At 37.2% G+C, this 22,116-nt stretch overlaps 1 protein-coding gene across 2 annotated transcripts in view; it reads left to right on the plus strand.

The window, feature by feature from the left end:
- TMLHE (trimethyllysine hydroxylase, epsilon) overlaps positions 1–22,116 on the plus strand; it is a 77,932-nt gene that overhangs the window by 36,016 nt on the left and 19,800 nt on the right. The window contains exons 4-6 of one of the 2 annotated variants that reach the window (XM_044234950.1): positions 1,336–1,615; positions 12,063–12,182; positions 16,197–16,433. In XM_044234950.1, coding sequence (XP_044090885.1) covers positions 1,336–1,615; positions 12,063–12,182; positions 16,197–16,433 — 637 coding nt within the window. The remainder of the gene's footprint in view (positions 1–1,335; positions 1,616–12,062; positions 12,183–16,196; positions 16,434–22,116) is intronic. The other variant, XM_044234951.1, reaches the window with a different exon arrangement.

Genomic DNA, 22,116 nt, shown 5'->3' on the forward strand with positions numbered 1-22,116 from the left:
TCACAGCACTCACCATAGCACATACCCTACCCAGTGTCCATAACCCCACCCACCTCTCCCAACCCCCCTGCCCCCGGCAACCCACAGTTTGTTTTGTGAGATTAAGAGTCACTTATAGTTTGTCTCCCTCCCAATCCCATCTTGTTTCATTTATTCTTCTCCTACCCACTTAATCCCCCATGTTGCATCTCCACTTCCTCATATCAGGGAGATCATATGATGGTTGTCTTTCTCCACTTGACTTATTTCGCTAAGCATGATACCCCCTAGTTCCATCCACATCGTCGCAAATGGTAAGATTTCATTTCTTTTGATGGCTGCATAGTATTCTTATATATATATATATATATATATATACACACACACACACACACACACACACACATACACACCACATCTTTATCCATTCATCTGTTGATGGACATCTAGGTTCTCTCCATAGTTTGATGCCAAACTATTAATAAGGGTTTCATCTATGTGATAGAATGGTAAATACATGTGATTTTTAAAAGCTTCCTCATACTAGGGTGCCTGGGTGGCTCATTCGGTTAAGCATCAGGTTCTTGATTTCGACTCAGGTTATGATCTCATGGTGGTGAGATCAAGCCCCACATTAGGCTCCATGCTTGGCCCCTCCCCCCACTTGTGCACTCACTCTATCTTTCTCTAAAATAAATCTTACTAAGGAGGGCATGTGTTGTGATGAGCACTGGGAGATATATTTAATTAATGAATCATTAAAACTACATCAAAAACTAATGATGTACTATACAGTGGCTAACTGAACATAATAAAAAATAATTTTAAAAATTTCCTCATACTTTTTTATGCTTTACAAATTACTTATGATACTTTCATTGTCAAGGAGTAGGAAGCCAAAACAGAGACAGAAAAGTAAAAAGTGAAAGAAGAGATAAGATGCCAGCAAAGCTTTTCACTCCCCTTGCTATATCCGTTGCTTATCCTGAAAATTTTCTAATGTTATTTCAGAGGGGGGGTTTTTTTTTTTTACTTTTTTTTTTGGCACTGTGAGCAGTCACTTATGAAATCACTTTTTCATGTTTATTGATGTCATTTCATTAGGTCAAACTGCCCCAGTTCATTTAGTCCCTTCTAGTTGGTGAGATTTATTTGTTCATTGATTCATTTATTAGTACATACTACTCAACTTACAAATATTTCTGTTTCAGGAATATTATAGGCACTCATTTTAATTTAATTTCATAAACAATATAGCACTGAATAATTGGTTGCTAAAAATGACTTCCTTAACTGTAAAATTATTGGCAGTAATTATAATTATTATTTTAATGCCTTTTATTTTTCCCTTTAAAGGGCCAGATGGTCATGTGACTAAATATGATTTGGATTGGCTGGTGAGAAACAGCTATGAAGGGCAAAAACAAAAGGTCATCCAACCTAGAATCTTATGGAATGCTGAAATCTATCAGCGAGCCCAAGTTCCATCTGTAGATTTCCAAAGCTTCTTAGAAACCAATGAGGGATTGAAGAACTTTCTACAAAACTTTCTGCTGTATGGAATTGCATTCATAGAAAATGTCCCTCCCACTCAAGAACACACAGAGAAGTTGGCAGAAAGGATCAGCTTGATCAGGTAATTTATTAGCTTCTAATATCTATGCTAATTGATTTGTAAAGCATCAACACCAGTAAAATAAGTTAACAGGGTATGGTCACTCTGTTTTTAATCCAGAATATTTTGTGTCCTGAATAAGGGGATTCCCACTTATAGTGCTTTATTTGAGGCCCAGATTTCTAATCTCTAGAGACACTTACATGTTAAATATGATGACTTCAAAGTCATTGGTATATTTTTTGTGCCTAGTGGTCCTCAAAGTACCAGGTATCATTGTACACTCATGACTGGCACTGACTTTGAGTAAACAGAACCAGGTAGTAGTCTAAGTTCTACCCTCAAGCAATTGTGTGAACATAGACAACTCCATTACATACATACCTGTACCCTCCACCTTCAGCCCTGGCCTCAGTTTTCCCATCTGATCAGTAAGAGGGTTGAATAAGATGGTATCTAAAGATCATCCAGTTTTGACCTATTATGATTCCCAAGGCTTGATTCAGACACTAGTTGTTAATAATATTGCCTTATACTATAAAGCATTTAACCAACATATTCACACCCATATTTTATTCCCTGTTCTGCTGATGAGCCACTTGAGACACATATAATAAGTAAGTGGCTTGCCCAGGATTGCTCTGCTAGTAAGAACTAGAACTGGCATTCACCACGGACCTAAGATAGTGGTATAGTATATACTATATATAGTAGGAGGATCCTAAGCTTGCCTCATCCCTCAAACACAGCTAATTAACTATCAATTCATTCTGAATACCCAAGAAATTGACCTGAGGACTGATAGAACAAACTGCACAAGTAGAGGGAGAGACGAGGCCACATCGAGGAAGATAGGAAGTAAAAAGACATGATTTGGGGGAGAAATGAATAGTGAGTGCTATGGAGGGACAGGAGCTCCTGGAGAGAAGTCAGGCAAACACCAGAGCAGACATTGCAATCTGATGATTGCCTAAGGCACACAGGGAGAGACTGTTCGCTCTTCTTAGAGCATATCTGGGAGAGGTGGCTTTGCTACTCTGGGGACAAAAGAGCCACAGGCATCATTTCTCTCCCCCACACCTCAGCATAGGTCCAGAGACAGCTGCTGAAAGCAGCTAATCCAGACATTGGCTGTTTAATCTGCTTTACTCCAAATTCCATGCCCCTGTGCACTGGCATGACTACCCTTCTGGGTCAAACCTGCATCAGTCCCAGTATGGCGAGACCATCCCCCAAAAGACCAGCTCAGATCCCCACCACACCTGGTTCCTAAAGATCAGAGTTTTAACAAGTCAGTAGGCTTGGCTTGTATAGAGCCCAAAGTGCACTATGCTGTTCCAGGCAGGCAAGGAACCCAGGGACAGTGTAAAAACACCGATCTGAAAAATACCTAGAACACATGAGGGTAAATTATTCACTCTTCTAGTAGTGCTTCCCTGAGAGCACGGATTCCTGTCTCCGAGGACAAAGGAGCTGGCTGGCACCATTTCCCTCTCCCACTCCTCCGCGTAAACCAACTTCAGTAAACAGCCCAGTGCCCACACACTGGCTGCCTGACCTGCTTACCCTACGTCCCACACCCCCACCCCTGCACTCTGCTGGTATTGCTTTTCTCCTGCAAGCGTGCCTAAAGACCAGTACAGCAGGCCCCTTCCCCAGAAGACCAGCAGAGACCCCTGCCTGCACCATGTCTACCAGCCAGAGAGTTCTGCAGGGCTTCAGTTCTAGTGGAAGTGGTATCAGGTCTCATTTAACAAACAGACCAGAACACACCTAGTTAAAACTCACACCTTCTGGTCAAGGTCCAAACACTGCCAAATACAGACAAGGACAAACTCTGCAGAAGACTGACCTGAGGGATAGAGCAGCCAAAACACAGTAGCAGAGTGCATACAGCACAAACCAGAGATACTCCCTAAAACACCCAGCCCCGGACAATATATGACCTCTTCTTCATAAAGCCATTACTCTCAAGAGCAGGAAACATAACAGGCCTTCCTAGCAGAGAAGAAGACAAAGACCTAGACAAAATGCCAAGACAGAAGAATTCATCCCCAAAAAAGAACAAGAAAATGTCACAGCCAGACATCCAAGTGAGATACATATCAATAACATGCCTGATGGAGAATTTAAAACAAAAATCATAAGGATACTCACTGGGCTTGAGAAAAGAATGGAAGACTTCATTCAGGGAGGCCCTTACCACAGAGATAAAGAGTTAAAAAGCAACCAGTGAGGAATGAAAAACGCAGTAACTGAGGTTCAAAACTGGATGTAATGACTACAAGGATGGAAGAAACAGAGGAATGAATAATGATATAGAAGACAAAATAATGGGGCACCTGGATGGCTCCAGTGGTTAAACATTCAACTCTTGTTTTTAGCTCAGGTCATGATCTCAGGGTCATGAGATTGAGCCCTGCATTGGGCTCCTTGCTGGGAGTAGAGCCTGCTTAAGATTCTCTCTCTCCCTCTGCCTCTGCCTCTCCCCCATATCTATGTATCTATATGTCTCTCTCTCTCTCTCTCTGTCTCTTTCTCTCCCCTCTAGAAATGTTTTTAAAGAACCAACATAATGAAAAATAATGGAGCTGAACAAAAGAGAGAAAGAATTATGGAATAGGAGAAGAGATTTAGGAAACTCAGTGATTCCATCATGTAATAATATTTGTATCATAGGAGGCCCAGAAGAAGAAGAGAGAAAAAAGGGGGCAGAAGAGGAAATAATAGCTGAAAATTTCCCCAGTCTGGGGAAGGAAACAGACATCCAGATCCAGGAGGCACAGAGAATTCCAATCAAAATCAACAGAAGCACCCCAATACCAAGGCATACTGTACTTACATTTGGAAAATGTAGTGATAAAGAAAAAAATCCTAAAAGCAGCAAAACAAAAGAAGTCCTTAACTTACAAAGGAAGACCCATAAGGTTAGCTGGCGATCTCTCCACAGAAGTTTAGCAAGCCATAAGAGAGTGGTGTGATGTATTCAGTGTGTTGAATGGGAAAAATCAGCAACTAAGAATACTCTATCCAGCAAGGCTATCATCCAGAATAGGAGAGATGGTTTCCCAAACAAATGAAAACCGAAAGAGTTAGTGGCCACTAAACCAGCCCTGCAAGAAATATCAGAGGAGACTCCAAAAGTGACAGAGACAGGAAAGGATCAGAGAAAATCTCCAGAAACAATGATAAAACAAGTAATAAAATGGCAATAAATCCATATCTATTGATAATTACCTTGGATATAAGTTAACTAAATAAATGCTCCAGCCAAAAGACATAGAGTGTCAGAATGGATTAAAAAAAAAGCAGGACCCATCTATATGCTGCCAATAGGACTCATTTTAGACTTAAAGACACCTGTAGATTGAAAGTGGGGGGATGGAGAACCATTTATCATGCTAACAGACATGAAAAGAAAGGTAGACTAGCAGTACTTAGATCACAAAAACTACACTTTAAACCAGACTGTAACAAGAGATGAAGAAGGACATTCTATCATAATAAAGGGGACTACCCAACAAGATGATCTAACAATTGTAAATATTTATTTGCCTAACTTGAGAGCATCCAAATATAGAAAACAATTAATAACAAACATGGAGGAACTTATTGATAATAATGCAATAATAGTAGGGGACTTGAACACCCACTTACAGTAATGGCCAAATCATCTAAACTGAAAATCAACAAGGAAACCAGGGCTTTGAATGACACGCTGGACCAGATGGACTTAACAGATGTATTAGGAACATTCTATCCTATGGCAGCAGAATATATATTCTTTTCACATGCACATGGGACCTTCTCCAGAATAGATCACGTACTAGGTCAGAAATCAGGCCTCAACAAATACAAAAAGATTGAGATCATACCATGCATGTTTTCTGACTATAACACTATGAAACTTTAAGTCAACCACAAGAAAAAATTTGGAAAGACCACAAATACATGCAGGTTAAACAACATGCTACTAAATAATGAGTCAACCAGGACATCAAAGAAGAAATTTTTAAAAATAACTGGACAAATGAAAATTAAAACATGATAGTCCAAAACCATTCAGATACAGCAAAAGTGGTCATAAGGAGAAAATACATAGCAATATAGGCCTACCTTAACAAGCAAGAAAAATATCAAATAAACAACCTTATACCTAAAGGAGTTAGAAAAAGAGAAACAAATGAAGCCTAACACCAGCAGAATGAGGGAAATAAGAACAGAAATAAATGATATAGAAACTAAAACAATAGAAGAGATCAATGATAATAGATCTGGGTCTTCGAAAAATTAATACATGAAAATAAGGGCCATATGCTCCCCAATGTTCATAGCAGCAATGTCCACAATAGCCAAACTGGAAGGAGCTGAGATGTCCTTAAACAGATGAATGGATAAAGACAATGAGGTTCATATATACAATGGAATATTACTCAGCCATCAGAAAGGATGAATACCCAACATTTGCATTGACATGGGACTGGAGGAGATTTTGCTGACTGAAATAAGCAGAGAAAGTCAGTTATCATATGGTTTCACTTACTTGTGGAACATAAGGAATAGCATGGAGGACATTAGGAGAAGGAAGGGGAAAATGAAGGGTGTTAATCAGAGGGGGAGAAAAACCATGAGAGACTGTGGACTCTGGGAATCAACCCGAGGGTTTTAGAGGGGAGGGGGTGGGGGAATGGGTGAGCCCAGTGACGGGTATTAAGGAGGGCACAGATTGCATGGAGTTATCCACAAAAATCATAGAACACTACACTACGTCAAAAACTAATGATATACTGTATGGTGACTAACATAACATAATTAAAAATTATAAAAAAAAATTAATACAATTGATAAATCCCTAACCAAACTTAACAAAAAGAAAAGAGAAATGACCCAAATAAATAAAATCACAAATGAGAGAGGAGAAATCACAACCAACACCACAGATATACAAACAATTTTAAGAGAATATTATGAAAAATTATATGCCAACAAATTGGACAACCTCAAGGAAATGGATAAATTCCTAGAAACATATAAACTACCAAAACTGAAACAGGAAGAAATAGAAAATTTAAACAGACTGATAATGAGCAAAGAAACTGAAACTGAATCAGAAATCAAAATCTCCAAACAAACAAAAGTCCAGGGCCAGACGGCTTCCCAGGGAAATTCTACCAAACATTTAAAGAAGAATTAATACCTATTCTTCTCAAACTATTCCAAAAAATAGAAATGGAAGGGAAACTCCCAAACTCATTCTATGAGACCAGCATTACCCTGAATTCAAAACCAGACACACTCCACTGAAAACAGAATTATAGACCAATATCCCTGATGAACATGGATGCAAATATCTCAGTAAAATACTAGCAAATTGAATCCAACAGTACATTAAAAGAATCATTTACCATAATCAAGTGACACTTATTCCTGGGTTGCAAGTATGGTTCAGTATTCACAAATCAACCAATGTCATATACCACATTAATAAAAGAAAGGATTAGGACCATATGATCCACTCAATAGATGTAGAAAAAGCATCTGACAAAGTACAGCATCCATTCTTGATTAAAAACTCTGAACAAAGTAGGGAGAGAGGGAACATACCTCATCATAATAAAGCCCATATATGAAAACCCCACAGAAAATATCCTCAAAAGGAGCAAAACTGAGAGCTTTTCCTCTACAGTCAGGAAGAAGACAGAGATGGTCACTCTGACCACTGTTATTTAACATAATACTGGAAGTGAGTCCTAACCACAGCAATCAAACAACAAAGAGAAATATAAGGCATCCAAATCAGAAAGGAAGAAGTCATACTTTCACTATTTTTAGATGATGTGAATTGCTATGTAGAAAACCCAAAAGATTGCACCAAAAAATTGCTAGAACTGATACATGAATTATAAAATTGCAGGGTACGAAAGCAACATACAGAAATCTGTTGTGTTTCTATACCCTAATAATGAAGCAGCAGAAAGAGAAATTAGGGGATCACTTCCATTTATAATTGTACCAAAAACAGTAAGGTACCTAATAATAAACCTAACCAATGAGGTAAAAGATCTGTATTCTGAAAACGATAAAACACTAATGAAAGAAATTGATGACACAAAGAAATGGAAAAACATTCCAGGCTCATGGATTAGAAAACATTGTTAAAATGTCTATATTCTCTCAAAGCAGTGTACATATTTAATGCAATTCCTATCAAAATACCACCTGCAATTTTCACAAAATTTGTATGGAACCATGAAAGACCCTGAATAGCCAAAGCATTCTTGAAAAAGAAAAGCTGGAAGCATCATAATTCTGGACTTAAGTTGTATTACAAAGCTATAGTGATCAACATGGTATGGTACTGGCACAAAGTAGACACAGAGATAAATGGAACAAGATAGAAAACCCAGAAATGATTCATCATTTTCACAATCAGGTGTCTCGAGGTCTTTCTAGATGCTATGATCTTGGTGGGAGACCTTTCTGCCTCTAGGACTCAAACACTGGTTCCATTCGCCAGATTCGGAAAATTTTCATGGAGAATTTGTTCAACTATATCTTCTAGTCTTTCTTTCTTTCTCCTCCCCCCCAGGGATTCCAATAATTCTGACATTGGAACATTTCTTGGTGTCATTTATTTCCCTAATTCTGTTTTCATGGCTTCTAAGCAGTTTCCTCCAGGCCACCTCCTAATCCTTTTTCTCTATCAGTTTGTCCTCTAGATCACTAATTCTATCTTCTGCCTCAGTTACCCTAGCTGTTAGAGAATTTAGATTAGATTAGAACTCATTGAGAGCATTGTGAACATCATCCCTGGTGGCTTTCACTTCTGCTCTAATCAATTCCATGTTGTCATTAATGGTTTTCTCCAACCTAGCCATGGCCTGGATAATTGTTACCCTGAATTCCCTTTCTGACATACTGAAATGAACCCACAGAAATGAACCCACAAACAGAAATGAACCCACAACTCTATCAGTTGTCAAACAAACAAACATAGTTCAGTGGAACAGAAATGAATCCATAACTATATGGTCAGTTCATCTTCAACAAAGCAGGAAAGAATATCTGATGGAGAAAAGACAGTCTCTTCAACAGATGGTGTTGGGAAAACTGGACAGACCCATGCAAAAGAATGAGACCGAACCACTTTCTTAAACCATACACAAAAATAAATTGAAAATGGATGAAAGTTCTAAATGTGAGACAAGAAACCATTAAAATCTTAGAGACAACACAGGCAGTAACCACTTTGACATTGACCATAGCAACTTTTTACCAGACAAATCACCAGAGGCAAGTGAAACAAAAGCAAAAATGAACTATTGGGACTTCACCAGGATAAAACCTTCTGCAGAGCAAAGGAAACAATCAACAAAACTAAAACTCAGCATTCAGAATGGGAGAAGATATTTGCAAATGATGTCTCTGATAGAGGATTAGTATCCAAAATCTACAAAGAATTGTCAAACTCCACACTGAAAAACCAAATAATCCATTTAAAAAATGGGCAGAAGACATGAATAGACATTTTTCCAAAGACGTACAGATGGCCAGCAGACATATGAAAAGATGCTCAACATCACTTATCATCAGGGAAATACAAATCAAAACTACAGTGAGTTATCACCTCACACCTGTCAGAATACCTAAAAGCAACACAGGAAAGAACCAGTGTTGGTGAGGATGTGGAAAATGCGAACTGTCTTGCACTGTTGGTGGGAATGCAGGCTGGTGCAGCCACTCGGGAAAACAGTATGGAGGTTCCTCAAAAAGTTAAAATAGAACTACCGGCGTGCCTGGGTGGCTCAGTGGGTTAGGCCTCTGCCTTCAGCTCGGGTCATGATCCCAGGGTCCTGGGATCGAGCCCCACCTCGGGCTCTCTGCTCAGCAGGGGGCCTGCTTCCTCCTCTCTCTCTGCCTGCCTTTCTGCCTGCTTGTGATCTCTGTCTGTCACATAAGTAAATAAAATTGTTTTTAAAAAGTGTAAAATAGAACTGCCCAGCAATTTGCACTACTAAGTAATTACACATAGAATACAAAAGTACTAATTCAGAAGACATGCAACCCCCAATATTTACAGCAGCATTATTAACAATAGCCAAATTATGGAAAGAGCCCAGATGTCCATTGATGAATGAATGAAAATATGTATATATACACAGTGGAATTTTACTCAGCTATAAAAAAGAATGAAATATTGCCATTTGCAATGACATGGATGGAGCTAGAAAGTAGTATGCTAAGCAAAATCAGAGAAATAAAAGTACCATATGATTTCAATTAGTTGTGGAATTTAAGAAACAAAACAAATGAGCAAAGTGGGGGAAAGGGAGACAAACCAAGAAACAGGCTCAACTATAGAGAAGGCACTGATGGTTACCAGAACGGAGGTGGATGGGGGGATGGGTGAAATAGGTGATGGGTGTTAAGGAGGGCACCTGTGATGAGCTCTGGGTGTTGTATGGAAGTGTTGAATCACTATACTGTACACCTGAAACTAATATTAAAATGTATGTTATCTAACTGGAATTTAAATAAATACTTTATAGTTTGACAGAGAGAGAGAAATCACAAGTAGGCAGAGAGGCAGGGAGAGAGAGAGAGGAAGGCAGGCTCCCCGCTGAGCAGAGAGCCCAATGTGAGGCTCGAACCCAGGACCCTGAAGTTATGACCTGAGCTGAAGGCAGAGGCTTAACCCACTGTGCCACTCAGGTGCCCCTTAAATAAATACTTTAAATATTTTTAACAAATTTTTAACAAATAATGTGGTGTAGGGGCACCTGAGTGGCTTAGTCAGTTAAGCGTCTGGACTCTTGGTTTTGGCTCAGGTCACCATCTCAGGGTCCTGGGCTCAAGTTCCCCTGTGGTGGGCTTCCTGCTCATCAGGGAGTCTGCTTCCCCCTCTGCCCCTTCCCCTGCTCATGCTGTCTCTCTGTCTCTCAAATAAATAGATAAAAAAAAATTTTAATGGTGTGGTGTGTATAACAGCACTAACGGAAGATGTTCACTAATAAAATGTTCAGTTAGGGAAAAGGAGGAATGCCTGGGTGGCTCAGTAAGTTAAAGCATTTAACTCTTGGTTTCATCCCAGGCCATGATCAGGGCCATGAGATTGAGTCCTGTGTCAGGCTGTGCACTAGGCATAGAGTCAGCTTCAGATTCTCTTTCCCTCTCCCTCTCCCCCTCCACCCTCCATCTCTCTCTCTGTCCAAAATAAATAAATCTTTCTTAAAAATTTAAAAAAAAAAGAACTAGGATTCAGATAGCTCAAGTTTCAGTACTTTCCTTTTACTTAATAAGGGCCAGATATAGCTCATTGTATAGCAAATAGAATGCTGGGTCATTTGCCTTATCCTGGTACAGCATAATCAACATTTTGTACCATTCAGTCTCAAACAGGTTTTAAGAACTTTCAAGTGCTGGTAAGCAATCAGTTGAGAGGGCTTTTTTTTTTTTTCCCAATTGAGAGGGCTTTAGAAATTATAGTTCATGAGGAAAACCATTTCCTGTTTGGACTTTGAGGGTTTGGAAAGTAAGATGAACTCTGAAAGCTAAAGAATTCAAGTGACACTTGGTCAGATCTGAGCTACCAGGAAAATAAGTATAAAATAAAAATCTCTGGTGTATACCTTCAAGAGAGATACGACAGTGATACAACATCTCATTAAATACTTGCTAACATAAACTATCCTTTTCTCTTTTTCTTATTCTTCCATGTCCAAAAGATGGGTGAGGATCTACATTAATCACTTCTAAAAGCATCTGCATAAAGGCATCTTTTTCTGTGCAAGGAAGGTGAGCACAGGAAAAAACCATGAATGTGAAAGCTATTAAAAGTAGGCACATAAACAGAGGGGGATAATTCCCTAAGCTTTCAGACTGCATTATACAGTTGAACTTTGAACAACGGGGGCACTAGGGGAACTGACCTCTCCCACCCCCACACAGTTGAAAATTCATGTATAACTTTTGACTCCCCAGAACTTAATTAGTAATAGCCTACTGTTGACTAGCTTTACCAATAACATAGTCAACTAGCATGTATTCTATATGTTGTATGTATTCTGTACTGTATTCTTACCATAAAGTAAGCTAGAGAAAAGAAAGTCTTATTAAGAAAATCATAAGGAAGAAAAAAAAAGAAAATCATAAGGAAGAGAAAATATATTTATAATTGTATTTATTGAGAAAAAAAATCCACGTATGAGTGGATCCATGCAGTTCAAACCTGTGTTGTTCAGGAGTCAACTCTACTTGCACAGTTTTCCCCCAACTTCCTAGGATATTAATCAGTGACAGAATTGTTAAGACTGGTGGGATGTTCAACTATCATCTACAACTTATAGATGGACATCTGGAGCCAAAAAAATCTATTGTGACTTGTGAATAGTTAAAGAAGTTATTCAAGTTGTGAAAGACAAGAATAAAACTTTCAATTAGTTAAGTCTTCCTTCATTTGATTTGACAGAGAAACCATCTATGGGAGGATGTGGTATTTTACTTCAGACTTCTCCAGGGGCGACACTGCATACACCAAGCTGGCTTTGGATCGGCACACTGACACTACCTATCTTCAAGAGCCCTGCGGGTAAGTGAAGTAGAATTTTCCATATTACGGTCTTTACATGTGATGGCCTTGAATAATTTCTTTATTTTCTTAAATTCCATTAGCCAACATATGGAACATCATTAGTTTCAGATGTAGTATTCAATAATTTATCAGTTGCCTATAACACCCAGTGCCCTCTTTCATGAATAATTTCTGTTTTCTATTTGAACCAAGATAATATCTGCTGCTACTGATACATGTGACTATTTCTTTTTCTTCTCTTAGAAAGATGATCATTTTGAAAAATCTTTAGCTCAGTCTTCTTTGGACTTATAAGAATAATTTTTTTGAAATGATTGAGAATACACCTTACTATATAAATGGATCTTAATTTTGTTTAATTTGCATTTTTGTCAAAGTAATTACCAACAACTTACAAAAAAGTGTAATCGTTAATTTTGAAATTGTACAATTTTCTTATATTTAGTTATATTGCAAAGGGGTCAGTCTTTTAAACATAGCTTCTTTGGGTTGGTATTAACAGGAATTTGAATCCAAATTGTAAGAAGTTGGAGAGGAGGAATTAGTGAAAAAAACCTTTTTTCACATGGAATCAGAAGCTGCTGAGCCAAAGTTATACCATATGTTTCCCCAGCATTATTAATATGTAATTGACATATAACATTGTATAAAGTTAAGGTGTACAATGGTTATATATTATTATTACCACCATAGCGAACAGAAAATAGATCTTAAATGACTCCCCACGAAAATGAACTGATAATTATGAGACACAACAGATAAATACCATACTCACCTACTGCTTACCACTTACTAGAGATACCTGTAGTTATTTTGTTATTGATCTTGCTTCTGCCTTTAGACAATGAGCCTGAGGCACAAAGATATTATTAAAGTGAATGTACCTATGGATTTGTAAAGACAGTATGAGAGGGTGATAATATGCAATTAATTGTGATTACATTGATTTTCTTTAAGGGTTTGGAACAGGGAGCGGGGGGCTAGGGGGGTAGGAAAAGAATAAATTAAACAAGATGACATCAGGAGGGAGACAAACCAAAAGAGACTCTTAATGTCACAAAACAAACTGAGGCAGCCGGAGGGGAGGGGTGTAGGGAGAGGGTGGTTGCGTTATGGACCTTGGGGAGGGTATGTGCTATGGTGAGTGCTGTGAAGTGTGTAAACCTGGTGATTCACAGACCTGTATCCCTGGGGCTAATAATATATGTTAATAAAAAATAAAAAATTAAAAAAAAATTAAAAATAAATAAATAAATAAATAAATAATTAAGGGTTTGGAACTTAAGAATATTTGGTTCATGAGAGGAAGAATAAAGCAGGTTTTAGAGATCCTTGTCAATGTTATCAGTATATGAAGCTCCCAACAGCCCTCCATCCTCATTCTAGGGAGTGCAGAAGGAAGAAAGAGGAAATGGGATGGGAAGCATCCGGACAGAGGTTGACATTCAGATATTGAGTATTCTTTCCTCTTTGACCATTACCAAAGATAAGCAGTTAAGTTGTATTTGCCTTTAATTTAAACCTTTCTAATCAATGACAAGGACCAAGTAAGTACATGAACAATATTGCAAGAGTGGTCAAGAGCTCAGGCCATGTCATTAAGAGATCTGGATCTGTATCCCAGCTGTAACATATATTAGCTTTGTGATTTTGGACAAGTAACTTAATTTCTCTATGCCTCAGTTTCTTCCTTTGTGAAATGGGACTAGTAATAAGACCTATTCATTAGTATTGCCTAGGGTTACATTACATGATGTATTTAAAGTATACTGCCTGACACATAATAAGTGCTCAAAAGATGCTAGCTATTACTATTATTATCATCACTTTAGCCATTATCATCATCGTCATCAACATTGTTATATGCCTTGTCCTTTCAAAAGTTACCTTTGCCTTCTCCAGCATCGTTGGAGATTGCTCTCTCCTACATCTTCTCCCTTCCATACCTATTGACTCCTTCCTATCAGCTTCTCGTGTCTTCTTTGGACTCTTTCTCCCTCTAGCTATAGCCTTGCTTTATTCCTCCCCTTCTCAGCTAAACTTATTAAAAGAATCATCTACATTCAGTGTCTTCATTATCACTTCCCATTCATACCACAATCCATAGTCAGCTAATTTATCCAACCCCTTCCAATTAAAATTACTTTCTTTAAGGTCATCTGGGTGGCTCGGTGGGTCAAATATCCAACTCTTTTTTTTTTTAATTTTTTTTAAAGATTTTATTTATTTATTTGTCAGGGATAGAGGGAGAGAGAGCAAGCGAGCACAGGCAGAGGCAGAGGGAGAAGCAGGCTCCCTGCTGAGCAAGGAGCCCGATGTGGGACTCCATCTCAGGACACTGGGATCATGACCTGAGCCGAAGGCAGCGCTTAACCAACTGAGCCACCCAGGCGTCCCGCAAATATCCAACTCTTGATTTTGATCAAGCCCCACATGGTCTCTGTACTTAGTGGGGAGTCTGCTTGAGATTCTCTCTACCCTTTCCATCTGCCCTTCTCCTACCATATGTTCACTCTTAAATAAATAGATAGATAGATAGATAGATAGATAGATAAAACAAAGATAAAATCATTCTCTCTAAAGTCACCAGCAACTAACTTACTGCCATACTCCGTGTGTACCTTTCAGTCTTCCTCTTACTTGACCCCTGGGGCATGCTGTTAACCACTAGCTGTTCTTAAATATCCTTTCTTTTTTAGTTTTCCTCCTAGATCTCTGACCACTTTTCTTAAGCATCCAGTGCTGGCTTATTTTCCTCTGTCCATGTCCTAGATATTGTTGTTCCTCAAGATTTCCTGTTTGTCATTCTTTTCTTACTTGAAATGATCTCTCCAAATGACATTTTCCATGCTCTTGGCTTTAGCTATGACCTACAAACTACAAAATCCACCTGTCTTCTAGGTTAAAAAGTCTTGACCTAGAAGTTTCACAGAAAACTCAACAGTCCAGAACTGATGTTTCTCGTTTTAATTGTATTTATATTAGGTTCTCCTTGATTTTATTCCTTCTCTCTGCATTCATTTCTTAACTTATTTTACTTTGTTATTTACTTCTATTTTTTTCTAATTTAGTATTAATTTTATTTTCCCCTTGTTAATTTGAAACTTCTGCTGTAGTTTTCCAGCCTTTTAAATCCCCTTCCCTTTCTCTGTTAACATTTTCAGCCATATATGACTCAACTATTTCAATACGGCCCCTAAACTAAACTTCTTCCTCCAACCCTCACACCCCCTTGTTAAGATCAATTACACTTTTGTCTGCATTCTCCATCCTAGCAAATGACAAGTTGTCCAAGTGAAAAACCCGAAATCATTCTAGATTTTCTCCTTCTTCCTCTACTACATTTAACCAGTTATCAAATCTTGTCAGTTCTACTCCTATGGTATATCTTTGGTGTGTTTTTTTAATAACACCCTTCTCTAAGCTCAGACCCTCAGTACTTCTATTTCAGCTACCACGTTGTCTTCTACATTTTTTATCATCTTCCTTCCCACCAGTCCCTCTCCCATACTATCATCATAATCTAGTCTTAAAAAATGTTAATGTAACCATAGAGTGTCCCAGTTTAAAATCCTTTCATGATTCTTTGTGCTATGCTGACAGGCACTTCTTTCTCTCTTCCTTAAATATATTTTGTAAATTGTGACCTCTCTATATCTCATATACAACTTTATTATAGTGCCTATCATATGTTACTGGTATTTATTTCCTTCATGTTTACCTACTAGACTGTGGGGTTTTTTAAAACAGAGACTATATCTTTTTCATGCCTTTATTCCCAGGGTCTGCTTGTTCATATTTTAATTCATATTGAATATGTTTAGAAGAAACCTGTAGTGGAATTAATATTTCAAAGCACAAAAGTATAACTTAGTATAAGGAAAAACAATTAACTTGGAAATGAAAATGATATAAGTAGATTCAATAATTATTTCATATATAATTTTCTAATATTCTGGTATATTCTCTTTTCTGCACTAAACAGAAGAATTTAATTTTTTCCCTGTTTAGCATTCAAGTGTTTCACTGTCTTAAGCATGAAGGAACAGGTGGCAGGACACTGTTGGTAGATGGATTCTATGCAGCAGAACAGGTACTTCAAAGGGCACCTGAGGAATTTGAACTCCTCACCAAAGTGCCACTGAAGCATGAGTATATTGAAAATGTCGGAGAATGTCACAACCACATGATTGGGGTTGGGCCAGTCTTAAATATCTACCCTTGGAATAAAGAGCTGTATTTGATCAGGTGAGTACTGAAGAACCATCTGCCAGTATAATGTATTTACCAATTACTAGCCTTCAAATGATTAACTTAATGAAAATACCTAAAATCCTTGTATTGCCCACATTTTGATCTTGCTATTTTATAGCCTTTATTAGTATAATTTCTGTTCTATTATACTTCCCATGGAAAAATAAATAGGCCAACAGGTAAGTAATATTAGATTTGGAAGGAACAGATGTTTGAGATAGTATTTTAAAATGAAAGCACTATTGAAATCACAAACAGTTATTAAACTGTGCTCACTGACCAAACATGTAGAGTACCCAAAGGCATGAAAACCACAACATTTGTAGCCCAGATTTATGCAGACCTCCTGGCCTGTATATCCAATAGTCTACTAGATCATATTCAAAATTGAACTCATCATATTCACTCATTTCAAGCCTGCTTCTGCACACCCACTTGTGAGGATAAAAATAAATTGTTGCCCCTGCCTATGCCCCAGGATTGTAATATGAACTATGCAAATACTAATACCCTTCCACTGGATAACCTTCTCTAAAAAACTCTACCTTAGTCATCTATTGTATCTCTATTGCCTAGAATAGTGAGTAAATATTCAGTATTTTTTTCCAACATTTGATTATAAACACTTTAAACATAAAAAGTTAAAAGCATTTAGAGTAAAACCCATAAACCTACCACCTAGATTCTACCAGGAAGGTATTACTATGCTTGTTTTATTACCTATCTACTTATCTATCTATCTATCTAGTTAATCTTATTTTTGATGCATTTCAAAATTGTACATTGTACGATTATACGAAATACATTGTAGCTATGACTACAGGTCCCCCAAATACTTCAACATTTATATCTTTAAGTAGAGTTCAGTATATGTTTACAAATGTTTAAATTTGAAATTAAATTTACATGTAATTACTTTTTAAAATATCAAATATATACTAGTTGAGTTTTGATAAGTGCATAGACCTATGTAACCTAAACCCCTGTCAAGGTCTATTACCATCACTGCAGAAAGTCCCCTTGTACCCTTTCCCAGTCCAACCTGTACACTCACCCCAGAGGAGATCACTATTTGATTTTTGCCACCATAAATTAGTTTTTCCTGTTCTAGAAATTCATACCATAGAATAAATTCATTTTTTATGAATAAACACCTGAGCTGTTTCAAATTGGGCTTATTATGAATGAAACTGCCATGAGCATTCATAGAGAAAAGTATTTTTGTAGATACGTGTTTTCATTTCACTCAGGTAAATAGGTGAGTATTTGTCATAAAACAGCTGCTGGAACTTTTACTAAAGTAGTTGTTTCATTTTATATTGTCATAAACAGTGTATAAAAGTTATAGCTGCTCCATATTGTTGCTAATACTTGGTGCTGTCAGTCTTATTATTTTTAGCCATTATAGAAGTTGTCTCTTTGGGGGTTAATTTGCCTTTTTTTTTTGTGACCGATGATGTTGAGCATCTTTCTGTATGCTTACTGGCTATTTATGTATCTTCTTTTCTGAAGTATCTGGTTTAATCTTTTGCCCATTTTTTATTGGGTTGTTATTATTGAGTTCTAGGAGTTCTTTATGTACCCTGGTCACTATTTCTTACCTGATATATGTTTTAGGACTATTATTTTCTCATCTGTAGCTTACCTATTTCTTTTAAACAGTATGTTTTTATGAGCAGAAATTTTTAATTTTAATGCAGTTTTTTTCTTTAATGATTATTGTTTCTATGACCTGTAAAAGGAATCTTTGACTGCCCCCATGACATGATGACATTCTACGTTTTCCAAAGGTGTTCTAGTTCTGTTTTTTACATCTAAATCTGTGATCTATATCAAGTTAATTTTTTCTGTGTTATGAGGTATGTGTAGAAGTTCATATTTTTTATATATGAATATCCAGATATTATAGCCTCATTTGTTGAAACGACCTTCCTTTCCCCCATTGCCTTTGCAACTCTGTCAAAAATAAAATGACCAGGGGCACCTGGGTGGCTCATCAGTTGAGCATCTGACTCTTGATTTCAGCTTAGGTCATGAGCTCAGAGTCACAGGATCAAGCCTCACATCAGGCTCTGCACTCATCAGAGAGTCTGCTTGTGGATTCTTTCTCCCTCCCCCTCCCCCTCTACCATTCCCTCTGCTTTGACTAGCTCACTCTCTTGTTCTCTTGCTCTCTCTCTCTCTTAAATAAATACATAAATACATAAATAAACTTTTTTTAAAAAATCAAATGATCATATAAACATGGGTTTGTCTCTGGGAGCTCTATTTGATTCCATTATCTATTTGTGGTTCCTTATCGCAGTTCCATACTCTCTTGGCTACTGCAGGTTTACAGTAATTTTTGAAGTCAGAAAATATGTTTGTCAGCTTTGTTCTTTTTCAAGATTATTGTAGATATTATGGATTAGGGGTCTACAATTTTTTTTGTAAAGGGCTAGATAGTAAATATTTTAGGCTTGTGAGTCACATGGTCTTTTTTAAGGATTTTATTTATTTATTTGACATAGAGAGAGCACAAGTAGGCAGAGCAGCAGGCAGAGGGAGAAGCAGAAGCTCTGCAGGGAGCCCGATGCAGGACTCCATCACCGTGGGATCATGACCTGAACCAAAAGCAGATGCTTAACTGACTGAGCCACCCAGGCACCCTAGCCATATGGTCTTTATCACATCTACTCTGTACTGTTGTGGAAGCACAACAGCAGCCCTAAACAATATCTAAATGAATGAGTGGGCCTGCATTCCAATAAATATTATTTACAAAAATGGGCACAGACCATAGTGTGCCAGTTCTGGTTCTAGATTCTTTATATTTTAGAAAAAAAGCCTTCAGGGTTATGATTGGTATTGCTTTGAATCTGGAGATCATTATGGTGATAACTAACAAACTAAGAGTTTTGAGTCTTCCAACCCATGAACCTAATCTATCTTTCTATTTATTTAAGTCTTTAGTTTCTCTTAGCAGTGTTTTGTAGTATTGAAGATACAGATCTTATATATCTTTTGTTACTTTTATTCCTAAGTATTTTTATATTTTGATGGTATTATAAAATAAAATCTTAATACTATTTTCAAATTATTTGCTGCCATTTTATTTAAAAAAATCAATTCCTTTTTAAATTTAGCATTGTATCCTATAACCTTGCTAAAGTAATTCATTAGTTCCAAGTTTTGTTTTTTGGATTTCTTAGGATTTTCTATATAGAAAATCATCTTGTAAGGATAGTTTTCTTTTTTCTTTTCCAATCTGTATATTTACTCATTTGTTTTTCTTACCTTACTACACTAGCTAACGCCTCCAATATGATCTTAAATAAGAGTGGTAAAAGCAGACCTCCTTAGGATGAAAGTGTTCAGTATTTTGCCAGGTGGCATATTAGCTATAAGAGTGTTGGTGGGCACTTAGGTGGCTCAGTTGGTTAAGATCAACTCTTGATTTTAGCTCAGATCATGTCTCCGGGTCCTGAGATCTAGCCCCATGTCAGGCTCCACATTGAGCATGGCGTCTGCTTGAGATTCTCTCCCTCTTTCTCTCTCTTTGTCTCCCCCCCTGCTTATGTGCCCTCTCTCTCTAAAGTAAATAAAATGAATCTTTTTTAAAGAGTGTTGGTGGTGTCTTTTATCTACTGGATGAATTTCCCTTCCAGGTTCCCTGAGATTTTCTTTTTTTTTTTTTTTTTTTGAATCACAAATGGGTATTGAATTTTGATAATGTCAATTATCAGTAAAAACAATTACATCATTTACCTTCTTTATTCTGTTAATACATTAATTACATTAATTTCAAATGTTAAGCCAACCTTGTACTCTGATACAATCTTGTACTTGATCATGATTTATTACTATACACACACAGTGTATGTGTGTATGTATGTGTTTGTATGTGTATGTGTGTGTTAATAGTGTGGGTCCAATCAAGAGATAAATATCACACAGTAGTTTCTTTTTGTTGTTCATTTTTAAAATTTTAACTGAAGAATAACATATGGTGTTATATTAGTTTTAGGTTTATAATATAGAGCTTCAGCAATTCTATAAATTACTCAGTGCTCATCATCAGGGAAATACAACTCAAAACTATGAGGACATATCGCCTCATACCAGACAGAATGGCTAAAATTAACAACACAGGAGACAAGCCTTGGTGAGGATGTGGAGAAAAGGGAACCCACACTGTTGGTGGGAATGCAAACTGGTGCAGCCACTCTGGAAAACAGTATGGAGGCTCCTCAAAAAATAAAAATAGATCTATTGTATGATGCAGCAATTACACTAGTAGGTATTTACCCAAAGAATACAAAAATACTACTTCAAAGGGATACATGCACACCAGTGTTTATAGCAACATTATTTACAACAGCCAGATTATGAAGAGCCCAAATGTCCATCCATCAACTAACCCTAACTGATGAATAGATAAAGAAAGTGTAGTATGTGTATGCAATAGAATATTACTCAGCCATTAAAAAGAATGAAACCTTGCCATTTACAATGATGTAGATGGTACTAGAGAGTATTATTCTAAGTGAAACAAATAAGACATGAAAGAGAAATAGCATATGATTTCACCTCTATGTGATTTAAAGAAACAAAACAAATGATCATGGGGGAAAAAGAGAGAGGAAGACCAAGAAACAGACTCTTAATTATAGAGAACAAACTGATGATTACCAGAGGGGTGGTGGGTGGAGGGATGGGTGAAATAGGTAATTAGGATTAAGGAGTGCACTTGTTATGATGAGAATTGGGTGTTGTATGGAAGTGTTAAATCACTTTATTGTATACCTGAAGCTGATATTATACTGTATAACTAACTGTAATTTAAATAAAAACTTCTAAAGGGGGGGATGTTCCTACCACTGATGCCATAGAAATTACTACCTGTGATCTGTGCTAGGATTTGTATGGTCTCAGGTCTCACATTTGGGTCTTTAATCCATTTTGCATTTATTTTTGTGTATAGTGTAAGAAAGTTCTCCAGTTTCATTCTTCTGCATGTGGCTGTCTAGTTTTCTTAACACCATTTGTTGAAGAGACTGTCTTTTTTAAACTGGATGTTCTGTCCCATTTTGTCAAAGATTAGTTGACCATAGAGTTGAGGGTCCATTTCTGGGCTCTCTATTCTGTTCCACTGGTCTATGTGTCTGTTTTGGGGCCAGTACCATACTGTCTTGATGATTACAACTTTGTGATACAGCTTGAAGTCCGGAATTGTGATGCCTCCCACTTTGCTTTTCTTTTTAACATTCCTTTGGCTATTCACGGTCTTTTCTGGTTCCATACAAATTTTAGGATTATTTGTTCCAGCTCTGTGAAAAAAGCTGATGGTATTTTGATAGGGATTTCATTGAATGTATAGATGGCTCTAGGTAGCAAAAACATTTTAACATTTGTTCTTCCAATCCATGAGCATGGAATGTCTTTCCATTTCTTTGTATCTTCCTCAATTTCTTTCATGAGTGTTCTATAGTTTACTGAGTACAGATCCTTTCCCCCTTTGGTTAGCTTTATTCTTAGGTGTCTTACCGTTTGGGGGCAGTTGTAAATGGGACTGATTCCTTGATTTCTCTTTCTGCTGCTTCATTATTGGTGTGTAGAAATGCAACAGACTTCTGTATGTTGATTTTATACCCTGTCACTTTGCTGAATTCCTATATCAGTTCTAGTAATTTTGGGT

This window comes from Neovison vison, chromosome X, assembly GCF_020171115.1.
Source record: "Neovison vison isolate M4711 chromosome X, ASM_NN_V1, whole genome shotgun sequence".
Lineage (NCBI taxonomy): Eukaryota > Metazoa > Chordata > Mammalia > Carnivora > Mustelidae > Neogale > Neogale vison.